General features: G+C 39.8%; 1 protein-coding gene across 4 annotated transcripts in view; it reads left to right on the top strand.

Moving 5' to 3' along the window:
- Positions 1-12,878, top strand: part of LOC119720643 — a 36,216-nt gene extending 23,338 nt beyond the window's left edge. For all 4 annotated transcript variants that reach the window (XM_038190420.1, XM_038190416.1, XM_038190419.1 and 1 more), the window contains exons 8-16: positions 228-346; positions 1,294-1,611; positions 2,630-2,816; positions 4,767-4,915; positions 5,540-5,696; positions 7,080-7,189; positions 8,059-8,214; positions 10,252-10,392; positions 12,345-12,878. In XM_038190420.1, the coding sequence (XP_038046348.1) occupies positions 228-346; positions 1,294-1,611; positions 2,630-2,816; positions 4,767-4,915; positions 5,540-5,696; positions 7,080-7,189; positions 8,059-8,214; positions 10,252-10,392; positions 12,345-12,751 (1,744 nt within the window). In that variant the 3' untranslated portion in view covers positions 12,752-12,878. The remainder of the gene's footprint in view (positions 1-227; positions 347-1,293; positions 1,612-2,629; positions 2,817-4,766; positions 4,916-5,539; positions 5,697-7,079; positions 7,190-8,058; positions 8,215-10,251; positions 10,393-12,344) is intronic.
- Positions 12,879-13,248: the final 370 nt, after the last annotated feature.

Below are 13,248 nucleotides of genomic sequence, written 5' to 3'. Positions count from 1 at the left end.
GCGCGACTGTTAGCACACACACGCCGTGAAATAGTGCTTAAGGTTAGCAAATGTTTCTGCTATGCTAAGCACAACTTTTGTGCTAACTGTTAAGCAGCGCCGTGAAATTGGGCCCTGGACTTTATCTTAACTTTTGATGGTTCTCGGCTTACTGTCATATTACATGTAAATAAAGGAAAACCCCCAAAATATGATGATTTTTTTCCTCCTTTTACATGTATATGTAGGCCGTTTCACCTGGATACGAATGTCACAGCCACAGGTCCAGAAGTTAACGGCGTCTACACATGCCGTGTCGTGGACAACAACAGGTTGTACAGCAAAAATGTGACAGTTATTGTGACAAGTAAGTCATGCTGTGCTGTGAAGTTTTTAAGTTACAGTGTTGCTCAACTCTTTTGTTCTTGGGACTAATTACCGTAGTGAGTTTTGCTTCAAACAAAACCATACTGAATTTGGTCTTGTACCGGTAATGTGGGGAATATTTCTCTTTTCAGTTTCGGCCGTATAATCCTGGAGTGCATGCTGACTTAAAGGGAAGATACAACATTTGGAAACATCAAAATAAAAATGATTAAATTACCACAAAATTCTGTACTGGACTTTTAGGGAATGACAGTCTAAAGCATCTCATACAATGATGGCTCCTGGTGTGCTGACATTTTCAAGTAAAGTGGTATTTTTGTATCAATTTGCAACCATGGTCGGCCGACCAGCGTTGGAGAAAACTGGCTTTTTTTGAAAAACTGCTCCCAATTTTTCATATTTAGTTTTTCCGCATTTTCTTTGCAATTGATTACACACTTGTGAAGCGGTACAAGCCAGCTAGACTGATTCTCTGACCTTATAATTCCCCATTTTTTTTAGTGGGGTCAGGGAACTGACGACAAGAACATGATTGGTTTTCTTGGTTTTTCCAGCATCTATGAACCCAAAACGTAAAACAAGTCAGTGTAACAATATTCGCTTTAACATACTATTCCTCCAAATCCATTTATTTCTGAAAATTACAGCAAAAGCAAATGTTGTACATTCCCTTTAACAATTTTACTACAAATTTGGCTAACATGTCATTGATAATTGCCAATCTTCTTTGCAGGTAAAGTTCAGATGGTTTAAAACAAATTAGGTCAGAAAATGAACAAACGTTGATGAACTAATTTTTTTGCAGCAATCTGCATTCAAGTTTCAAATAACATACATATACTGGTATGTACATGTCATGCAAGGTGTACTGTAGCTGAGTGATTTCTTATTATTTGTTTGTCATAAAATAATTTAAATCTTCCACAGATATTCCGGATCCTTTCCTGGAAGCACCTAGCAACAAATCTGTGCTCCTTGGACACAGCGTGGAGTTCCGTTGCAGAACCAAACCCGAGGCTGGTACCCTGACCTTGGTGGTGAGGAACCAGACCATTAACCAGTGGCCATCTGATGGAGAGGGGAACCAGACTAGAGGCCAGTCGCTGGTGGTCAGGGAGAGGAACCAGACTGTTTCGATTGTCATTGAGAGCGTGCGATTTGAGGATGCGGGGAGATACAGATGCATTGTGGGCCACGAAGGGGGAAACGACGACGCTGTAGCAGATGCATTGCTCACAGTTCAAAGTAAAAAAATCGTTGTTAGAGTTAAATTTGGGGAAATCCCTTTTTGAATACCAATTACAGTTTCCAACTGTCCCCCTGGAACTGGAAGAGCTACATGTATACTTTTGTCCTCAACCAATCAGAATCAGCTTCAAACGCTGTCACATCCAATCGCTGTTTTTTCTTTTCCAGCTCTTTCAAGTTTAGAGAAGTCACTATTATAAGAAGCCACTTTTAATATTATTTTTAGTAGTACCGGTAGTCCATGTTGAGCACGTTTCAGGCAGCTTTACAGAGATTTACGGTTTATTTCATAATTGTTGAAAAGCTTTAGAGATTGCTTTTACAAGGTGTTATATTTATAGCCTACATACTAATCATTTATGCTAAATAATGCTTTTGAAAAAGGTAAAGGCAAGCTATAACGATAAACTGTATGTACATGTATGCATGAATTGTATGACTTGTATCTATAATGCCAATTACCCAAGATTCCTTATTGTCAGAAATTTGCCAGTAGTGTGCATGAGGTCATAAATAAGCAGCTGGGGTCAATTTCATAGAGCTGCTTAAGCACAAAATTTGCTTAAGCACAAAAACGTCTTGCTTAATAAAATCAGGTTACCGGCCAAAACTCCATGCGATTGTTATGCTAAGTAAACAACAGCTAAATACCAGTCACAAGCAATGTACATCACATGGAGTTTTGGCCGGTAACCTAATTTTACTAAGCAATTTTTTTTCGTGCTTAAGCAAATTTTCTGCTTAAGCAGCTCTATGAAATTGGGCCATCATTGCAAAAAGTACCATACCTCTGTGAAATTAAAGTGGTAAAGCCCACCACAAGTCCATCACAAATCCTTGTCACAATTAAGTACTCAAATGAATGATGTGACCAAAGTACCTGGTACATATATTCCTTTGTTATTGTTCATCAACTGGTACATGTAAGTTTGTGACTGGATGTGTGGAATGACTTGAGGTTTTCTCTTGCCCAGACTTGTGATGGACACCTACTTCTCTCTGTACATTTTCACAGGCCCGGGATCAGAGCCTTTTGTTGCAGACTGGCCATCAGGAGCCGATCTTTCAGGGAGCGTTGTGAGTTTGCGTGAAGGTCAGCTGCTCAACCTAACATGCGCGGTGCGAGAGGCTTATCCAGAGCCACGCTTGGTATGGCTTATTGGACATGAGGACTTCACGGCGAAAGCTAAACTGCGGTCCAGGTATATATTTGAATGCCATCATTGACAGTTTCATTATACATTGTAAGTTTTCGTTTATTTAACTGAATTATACTAGTATGGCCTAGTAATTGTATGGGTTTGTGAATCGTGTTCAGAGGGTCAGGGGTTCAACTTTAGCTGCTTGCAGTATCTTTTGTCCTTGGGCAAGCCACTTTACCCTTTCTTGTCTCTCTCCATCCAGGAGGTCAAATTGGTTTCATGAGCTGTAATGTATAACCTGCGATGTCTTTTATGCAAAAGAAATAATAATAATATTAATAATAATCGAGACTTGTAATGCGCCATGTCTGTCACATAGTGACACTCCTGGCGCAGTTTCTCACTGGATAAAATGCCAGCTTTTCACTGGATAGAATGCCAGATGAGATGGGCTTCATTTGAAGTCCCACATTCATTTTATAAACTTACTTATATTTACTTTATTGCAGTTTTTGTTTCCTATTAAGTAGAGGGTTTCAGTTTCGCTTGATTTGAATGTTTTCCGTCCATAGTGTTTTTCTTTTTCTTTTTCCTTTGTTTTTCTTTTCAATTTTTTAATTTACTTGTATTTGTCATTGTGGTACTCGGGTCTTGTACAAACTATTTCCTTGTTTTCTGAACAAAAAATTAGCTACTAGCTCTTCATCAATTCATGTGTGTTATTCATTTTGGCACTGGTCTTGTAAAAAACTGCTTGCTTTAACTGAAGACAAATGAGCTGCAGGGCCCATAATCTAGTTTATTGGCGTTCATTAAGGACATGTTCTGTCAAAATCAGACTTTTCTGGGCATAAGGTCAAAAATGAGATTTTTGCATATTGTTAAAATATGTTCTGTTTCCTTTTAATAGGTGGTTTAATTTTTGAAACTGGTCATTCCTGGGCAGAGTTCAAATGCTATTTTGAAGTTCATTGGGTCGAAAAGTAAAAAACAGAGAAAATGGACACGAACGTCACAAAACAGACATTTCGTTAACTGATATACCTTAACAAATCATCAAATATACTATAATTAGAGATCAAATTAGGGTTTCAAACTGTTATAGTATATTTTAGACATGCTCAGGATTACAAATATGCAAAAATTAGAAAATGGAAAAAAAATCACCCCCACAGCGTTTTTTGGCTGTATCTCAATTTCAACCTCTGCCCAGAAGCGTCTGCTTTTGACAGAACAGGTCCCGGGCTTGCAATGGATGTTACATGAATAATGAGTGCAATGGTAAGAAGAATTTCATGAGGTGACTGTTCCATCTGGTACTGGACGAAATAATTATTCTTTCCATTCAACATTCATTGTTTTGTATTACACCTGAAAATACATGTATCCGCATCATGCACCTCCAATAATGTGACTTTGCAGTGGAACTTCTACCGTATTTACTGTTGAATGAAACTGCAGTGGACCAGGCCATACTGGTACCTACATGTGGGGTGCTGTGGTCCAATGGTTACGGTGTTCGACTCGTGTGCCGTGGTACATGGGTTCCAATCCTGACCGTCGGAACATGGTGCTGGTGCTCTTGAGCAAGGCACTTTACCATTATTGCTTCGTCCTTCGGATGGGACGTAAAGCCGTAGGTCCCGTGTGTTGTGTAATGCACGTTATTAAAAGAACCCAGTAACACTTATCGCTAAGAGAAGGGGTTTGCCCCGGTTTTTCTGGCAGTGGCTGCAATATGCGCTGCAGCATCTTGTAAACCCTTATAAGGTGCTACATAATGGGTCTCACATTTCTCATAAACTTTATTTACCTTTCTTTAATAATAGACATATCTCCAGCGCTTTGAGTACCTAATAGTTGGTGATACGTGCGCTAAATAAGACTCCGATATTATTATTATTACATGTATGACCAGGATTTATTCAGGTGTTGCATCAGAATTTTTTGCACAAGCTCAGTTTGTTAACCTGTAAACAATTGTTTTGTATCTCCATATTTGTGCTGCAGAACTTCACCTAATGGTGTGTCCTTTGATGTTGAAAGCGACCTCATTTTTGCCCCAACCTGGCAGGATGATGGGAAGATCATATCATGTGTTTCTGATGTGGCCTCCCTTGGGACAGTCTCAAGCCCCGATGTCATCCTCAATGTGTCATGTAAGCACTCATTAGCTGGCTGGCTTAAAGCTATAGTCCATCATTTGCAGCCATCCGAAAAGTAACTGGTGTAATTATTGTTGAAAAACATACTCGGTTAAAAGATAGTAAGGGGACTAAACTCCCTGTGAAATTATTCTTTCTGGCAAACTGTCATTTTGAAGTAATCAACGAAAGAAGGCCTTTCCAATGGTGCGTCTTAAGACGCACCGTAGGAAAATTTAAATTAGTAGTTCGTTTTGTTATTCGGCGAAGTGCGCGCAAGCATTGGCACGACGCACACGCGTGCGCGGTTGCTTTAATTCGTCGGATCGGTGCGCGACATCACATAGCTGCAATCGGCTCAGTGAGAACGTGTATTGGACGCAGAATTAAGGCCCAATTCAAAACATGATTCAGCAACTATTGATTTGAATCGAGATCCTAGAATGTTGTTTTTCTCGAAATATACAGCTAAAGCTGAGCTGAAACCTCATCGGGTTAGTTGTTCAGCACCCTTCTTTAGAACTTGAGCACTTTTGTTGCTTCAAACGAACAAAATGCACAAATTACAAATGATGGACTATACCTTTAAGCCAAAATACTTATTTTAATGATGTCCTGATTTTATTTGCACATCCTTAGATGTTCCCAAGGTGTCCATTTCCCCACGTGAGAAGACCATTCAGCATGACGAGAAGCCCCTGTTCACATGCTGGGCGCCGGCCAAACCGCCGGTCACCAGCTACAACTGGACCCTGCAACAGAAGAACGGCAAGGTCATCCAGCGGTCCACTGGGATGTAAGTTTAGTTTCACTTCAAATCTCTCGCTTGTCCAGCAGCCGCGTTTTCACGAAACAGTGCGTAACGTACGCCGTGCTCAGGATTTAAGCAACAAATTTGTTGGGCAGCTGCGCAATGTACTTATGATCAATTGCAGGAAACTTGGCGTAGCTGATGCGCAACATTTCAAATAATTTAATCATCTTGGACGAGGATAATAATACCATTTAAGACAGCTGTTTGTGTATAATTTCTGTTCGGTCAGTAAACAGTCATTGAATCACCTCCGCCCATAATTTTGAAAACAATTTTGACCAACTTTGGAATCGTGAACACTAAAATTCTGTCACAGGTAAACAAGGAAAATTCATTCAATACAAACGTAAAACTGTGAGTGTCTTGTATCAATCTTGATGAGTTCAGCAATGACAGGTTTCACAATGATTACAATTTGCCAGTTAAAATAATTTATTTTCAGATGTTATGCCATAACTTACGCTGCCTAATTTGATTGTGTAAGTTACTACTATGCCATAATTTGCTGTGTAATTCGTGGACTTTTGTGAGTTGTGTCATAACTGAAATGTTTTGCACGAAAAATGTTGTGAAACTTGTAAAATTGTGGTGCAAATGGAGTTACCCCCATTGCGTAAAGTTACGTGAAATCGGATTCCAGACAATTTTAGTTGCCTAAAAACAGCATTGTGATTTCAAAAATATATCACATAAGAAGCTATATATAGTCAGCTATTTGCCCGTGAAATACATGTACATTTTACACTCCCCGAAAGCACAACATTGTCTGCTATTTATCAGGTGAACAAATTATGAAGCTATCACTACATATTGCACTCATTCTTAAAGTCGAGGTGTTTCAAGCATTTTTGTAGCTTTTTTGGTTGAAGGACCTCAAAATGAGGTCACCAAACTAAGCTAAACTAATTAAGATTCGTATGTTTGCTAGATCTATGAATACTACCGGTAGTCGGGCTCAGATGTTTATTTTTTTTGGGGGGGGGGGGTATCTGGCATCCAGTTTACATACTAGGAAATATGAGGAACATAGACTGTGGTGAAACACAGACTTACAGGCACAATTTCTGCTGGTTTGCAGCATTGCTAATGTTGCTAGCATCGTGACTTCGGGCATGATTCCTGGCTACTTGGCATATACTGGTAATTTATGGCATCTAACTAGCGCCCCTTGATAGCACTGGAACTGGTACATTGTTTTAGAGGTCGCAGGTTCAAACCCCACTTCACTCAATTTACTGGTTGAATTTTATAATAGCTGTAAATACATCTAGTCAGTTTTTGTTTGTAGTTTATTTGATGAGAAGAAATTTCGGATAGGTTTTATATGCCTCCTATTTTTCATACCTTTTGCTGCTTTGGTCCTAGGTCAGTGAGAGTACCAGCTCTAGACCCAGATCACAACATGGCCACCCTCACCTGCTCTGCAACAAATGAGTATGGCACCAACAACAGCAAAGCAGTCATCAAAGTCTTTGGTATGCACAGTGCCCTCTTTAGTTTCTTGTCAAAAAGTGGCAGGCAGGAAATGTGACCTGCCATAACATAATGAGGAATAACCCCCATCTTTGACTTTTCACGTTATGTACATCATATTAAAGTGCAAATCGTTGGCTTTCCAATGATACCAAATTTATTTCTTTAGCTTAATTTATTTCAAAGTGTGACGCAGGAACTTCAACTGTCCCGCCAAGTTCCGCTAACTTCATTTCGAGAAAAACGGCTTTAAAAAAAAAGACACGTATTGCGCCGTCAACGGCAGTGAAAAATGTTCCTTACTTTCCACTTTTGTGGTATTTTTTTCCCAACAAAAATGAATAGGGTGAATCTTGGATACCTTGGCTACTCAAAAATACAAAACAATCAATATCGATTTTGACATGATTTTCTAATATCTGACTTCAGGCGTCGGTTACTCATAACAAGGTTGGGGGGACATTCCTCATTTTGCCACAGTAGGTCACATATAAAATGTGTGTTCACAACTGGACTGTAAAGATGCACTGCAGTCCTCTCCAACAAATTTGTGTTTTTTTCTTCAGACAAAATTCCCACATTTATGTTTTATTTTAATGAAAATTTTAAAAAAGTTCTTTATTTTGGTTTCTGTTTGTATGTTAACAGATCCGCCCTGCAAGCAGACAGGCTCCCAGGCCAGTTCCTAAATTGTTTAATCATGATAGGGGATGGGAACCAGTCTGCCCTGTGTGAGCTGAACTATTGTTTGGCTACAAATAATTGTGAAATTTTTGAAGTATATGCAATTATTCCATGACTAAACATAGACCAATTTCGTTTGTTTGTTGTCTCATTCAAAAGTGAATAATAGCTGTTCTCTGCATCACAGATGACCCTGATGATGACGTGGAGGTTCCCTGGGTCATCATGATATCAGCCCTGTCAGTCCTTGCTATTCTCATGGTAGTCATGCCCATACTCATCTACAGACACCGCGGCAAGATACAGGACCTCTTCTTTAAGAACAAAAAGAAATCAAATCAAGGTAAAAAAACACCCAAATAATAAAATAAAAAGGAGCAAATTCAAGTTGCCATTGGAGGCATATATTTCGTCACCGTTTTCACGAAGAGCCACGTATGTCGATTTTGAAGAAAAAGTGTTTTCGAGATAATCGCAAAAGAATTCCTCATATTTTAAAACTGCAAAAAATACCACTTTGCAACAACTTTGTGAAGCAAGGAAACCATCACACTATTCTGTGTGAGCTGAATTTTTACATGAACCCAGTAATAAGACTTAATTCAGCAGTTAATTAGTGAAAATTAATTAGTAAACATATGTGGCTCTTCGTGAAAACGCAAATTCAGGTTTCCGACATATTGGCCCTTTCTGTTCAATGTGTATTTCCATAGGCGCGCGTGAGTATGCGCGCCCAGCTGAAAATGTAACAAAGATATGTGGCTCTTCGTGAAAACGCAAATCTCACTTGACCTACTTTTACGTATTTCCGTGCAATGGGTTTTGTACGCGTTCAAAGGGCCAAAATGTATGTGGCTCTTCGTGAAAATGCAAAATTCATTTATCGAGATTTTGGCCCCTTGCAACATTAATGTAACTTGGAAATTAATGTTTTGCTTACAGAAACTTGTCAAAATGGTTAAGTACATTGTTTTAAAGCAAAATATTGAAAAAAAATCAAAATCGAAAAAAATGATAATTTTTGACATGTGGCTTTTCGTGAAAACGGTGACGATTTATACTGCTTTATCCACAGGTACGAAAAAATGGGAAAAAGTAAATTCCATTTCAGTCATTGCCATAGGTATTTATTTTGTACTTTTTTTAAAAACTGTAAAGTGACAGAGTAGCATCCCCCTCCTACATGTACACATCTCATCCCTTAAATTTTTGTTAAAGGGAAGATACATCATTTGCAAACATCAAAAAATTGAGTAATCAAATTATCATGAAATATCTTACTGGGTTGTTAGGGAATGACAGCCTAAAGCATCCTTAAAAGTTGTAGCTCCTGGTGTGCTGACATTTTCAAGAAAAAGTATATTTTTCCAACGTTGGTCGGCTGACCAGCGTTGGAGAAAACTGGCTTTTTTTTCAAAAAGTGCTCCTACTTTTTATATTTAGTTTGTCTGCATTTTCTTTGCAATTGATTACACACCGGGGAAGACTACAACCCTGCTATAGACTGATTCTCTGATCGTACAATTCCCAAAAGGCTATAAATTGCTCCGTTTCATCTTAAGTGGGGTCAGGAAACCAGACTACAAGAATATGATTGGTTTTCTTGGTTTTTCCAGCATCTACGAACCCAAAACGTGTTCAACAAGTCATTGTAACAATATTTGCTATAACATACTAATCCTCCAAATCCATTTCTATCTGAAAATTGCAACAGATGCAAATGTTGTACATTCCCTTTAAAAGTCCACTTCTCCTTGAAATGAATCTTTAAGAGATGTTTCACGGATGTTTTCCTGGGGGCTTAAAGGACTCATCCTGTAAGGGTATTTTCACGTTTTTTTAATGGATTATCATTGGTTATACATAATGGTGCACTGTGTCTATTAATCTCCGTGGGTAAACAGAAGACTTTCCCAAGCGTGTTTTCACGGACTCCTAATCCCCCTTAATATGCTGAAAAATCCGTGAAAATTTAGTTCATGGTAAATTCAAGGGAAAATGGCTCTGTAACCAATCTTTAAGGGATGAAGATGTTCATAGTGTCAATTCCTCCCATTAACAAAGAAAGCATGTCTCTAACTCATCAGTGAAATGTGGTCTGCACTAGTTTGTCAGACTGATTTGGGTGATATTTTTCCGCAGAGGTTTTTTTTTGTCAGGAAAATTGCCGATGGACAGTAATGTAAACAGAATATTTGCCCATCAGAGATTCAAAAAAGAAGGGGGGGGGGGCGGGGAGTATTTGACACAGCAAACCTCAATTCGGTTAAAACGCATACTTTTAGTTCATTGCATGTCCTTTGTTGAAGTGCACATTGATAATAAAGCCTACCATATAAAATCATAAATTGTCTGACTTTTAATTGTCTTCACTGAACAGAGGGCAAGTCACATGACGTCTTTGTGGCCTACAAAGGCGGTGGAGACGAGGAAGAGTTTGTGATTCATTGTCTGGTACCCAAGCTCAAGGAGTGGGGCTGTGATGTCTGTGTGCATTATCAGAACTTCCTACCCGGGAGAGGTAATTAAAAAAGGAACCAGTCTGATTATGCCTTTGACATTTCTGACTATGACGGGCTGGGAATATTAACTCTTTCAGAGCCCGCGAAATTTGACAAGTTTAACCCTTAAGTGCCCAACTTCGAGCGTTTTTGTTAATTGTTCAAAATTCTGTTAAAAAAAAAAGGAAATAAGTTTTACTCACTAAATTTGTTGTTGTTGCTCTCTGGTATATCCTTGGTACATTGGAAAGTCAAAAGTAGTCAAATACATAGTGATACACCCTGAAACACTGTCCTGCACACAGGGGAATTCCGCACTTGTTGCCCAAAATACGAGTTTTAGTGCTGCGCCCTCTCGCAAGAACTCGAATAAAGAAATAAATACAGGTCGTACATGCATGAAAATGGCACCATTAGAAAGAGCGAGAGCACCCCCTTTTGATAACATGTTTACTCTACCTCGCACATGTACGAGGCTTGGCGATTTTAATCAGGAACATTACCTCGTACATGTACGAGGTTGGCGCTTTCGTACTAACAAATATACCTCGTACATGTACGAGTTTGGCACTAACTGTAGAAGGTGCAGTGTCAAAAGCCCAAGCTGAAACCAACATTAGACAGCTATATATTGGATTAAAGCTATAGTCCATCATTTGCAGCCATCCGAAAAGTAACTGGCGTAATTATTGTTGAAAAACATACATGTACTTGGTTGAAAGATAGTAAGGGGACTAAACTCCCTGTGAAATTATTCTTTCTGGCAAGCTGTCATTTTGAAGTAATCAACGAAAGAAGGACTTTCCAACAGTGTGTCTTAAGACGAACCGTAGGAAAATTTAAATTAGTAGTTCGTTTTGTTATTCGGCGAAGCGCGCGCAAGCATTGGCACGACACACACGCGCGCGCGGTTGATATAATTCGTCGGATCAGTGCGCGACATCACGTATAGCTGCAATCGGCTCAGTGAGAATTCAGGCCCATTTCAAAACATGATTCAGCAACTTTTGATTTGAAATTGAGATCCCAGAATGCTGTTTTTCTCGGAATGTACAGCTGAAGCTAAGCTGAAACTTCATCAGGTTAGTTGTTCAGTATCCTTCATTAGATTTTGAACACTTTTGTTGCTTCAAACGAGCAAAATGCACAAATTACAAATGATGGACTATATCTTTAAGTCTTACAGTCTGTGATTTGCAGCGGAATTGAGGATTTGCATCCACAAGACGTCCCGTGAACGGTGCAAGATCTGCCATTTTGGAAGTCTAGCATGCTTGATCAATCATACAGAACATTGCATTGTTGGTAATGTGCATGTTCTGCAGTTTTTTGTCACTGTCAATATCCAATTTTTCTCCCAAAAGTCATTAGTTACCCCCCCCCCCAAAAAAACATTTGAACACTGAGGACATGAAAGATGATGAAATAAGCTTTAATTTGATATGTGACTCAAACACCTTACAGAGTTGTGAGTATTTTTCCTCAGAATTTCGGAAGTGGGCCTATTTATCACCGGGGTCTATGGCGGCTTATTTAATAGACGTCCAATATATGGCGGGTGTGTGAGTGACCACTGACCTGTGAAATCATGTGAGATTCCTCAAAAGGCTATTCTAGTGACCATCTGTTTCTGAGTTGGTAACTCCCTCTTGTGCATGTCACTCACACTCTCGAAATTGATACATGTAAGTTATTGAAACGAGCAGCAAACACCAGTTTTGTTGGAGTATCGAATCCATCCAAGCATGACCGTGACGCAAATTTCCTTTTTTTTTGTGGGGGCAATAATGCACCTGGGGGAGGGGGAGGGGGAGGGGGGGGGGGCATTGGAAATTTGTGGGGCCTCATGTGCCACACCAGGCCTCCACAATCCTTTGCCTTAAGATTTTGAACGATTAATTTTGCTTCACACAAAAGAAACTGCAACTGATCGTATGTACCGCTAAGACTCACTTTGTGTGTTCATTTTCAGAAATTGTTGACAACATCACGGCTGCCGTCGGCAGCTGCCGCAAGACGCTCCTGGTCTTGTCCCCGGACTTCATGGCCAGCGAGTGGTGCTACTTCGAGTTCTTGTGCGCCGTGGACGAGATGCTGCGGAACCAGACTAACTTCATCATCCCGCTGATGTTCGGTGATATCCGCAACGAGGAACTGTGCCACAGCATGCGCAATCTTCTGGATACCGTCTCGTTCATCCCGTGGCCGACCGGAACCAGTCATCAAGGGCAGACCGATGAATTCTGGAAGCTGCTGAAGAGGGCTGTGGAAACGGAGTTCAACGTGAACAAGGAAGAGAGAACAAGCATGACAGGGGAGTTGGAGGAAGTCAATAATAACATGGCAGATGAAAGGGATGACAACGTTTATCTCATTTAAAGCTAGACTCCATCATTTGCAGCTATCCAAAAAATGACTGGCGTAATTATTGTTGAAAAACAAACTTGGTTGGAAGATAGTAAGGAGACTAAACTCCCTGTGAAATTATTCTTTCTGGCAAGCTGTCATTTTGAAGAAATCAACGAATGAGGGCCTTTCCAATGGTGCGTCTTAAGAAGCACCATTGGAAATTTCCGTTAGTATTTCGTTTTTTTATTCAAGCGTTGACACGACGCACACGCGCGCGCATGTGCTGTAATTCGTCAGATCGGTGCCCGACATCGCGTAGCTGCAATCGGCTCAGTGAGAACGTGTCTCGGACGCTGAAATTCAGGCCCAATTCAAAACATGATTCAGCAACTTTTGATTTGAAATTGAGATCATACAATGCTGTTTTTCTCGGAGTATACAGCTGAAGCTGAGCTGAAACTTCATCAGGTTAGTTGTTCAGTGCCCTTCTTTAGATTTTGAGCACTTTTGTTGCTTCAAACTTACAA

This window comes from Patiria miniata, unplaced genomic scaffold (assembly GCF_015706575.1).
Source record: "Patiria miniata isolate m_02_andy unplaced genomic scaffold, ASM1570657v1 HiC_scaffold_9, whole genome shotgun sequence".
In the NCBI taxonomy this organism is placed as follows: domain Eukaryota; kingdom Metazoa; phylum Echinodermata; class Asteroidea; order Valvatida; family Asterinidae; genus Patiria; species Patiria miniata.
This window is presented reverse-complemented; position numbering and strand designations above follow the sequence as displayed.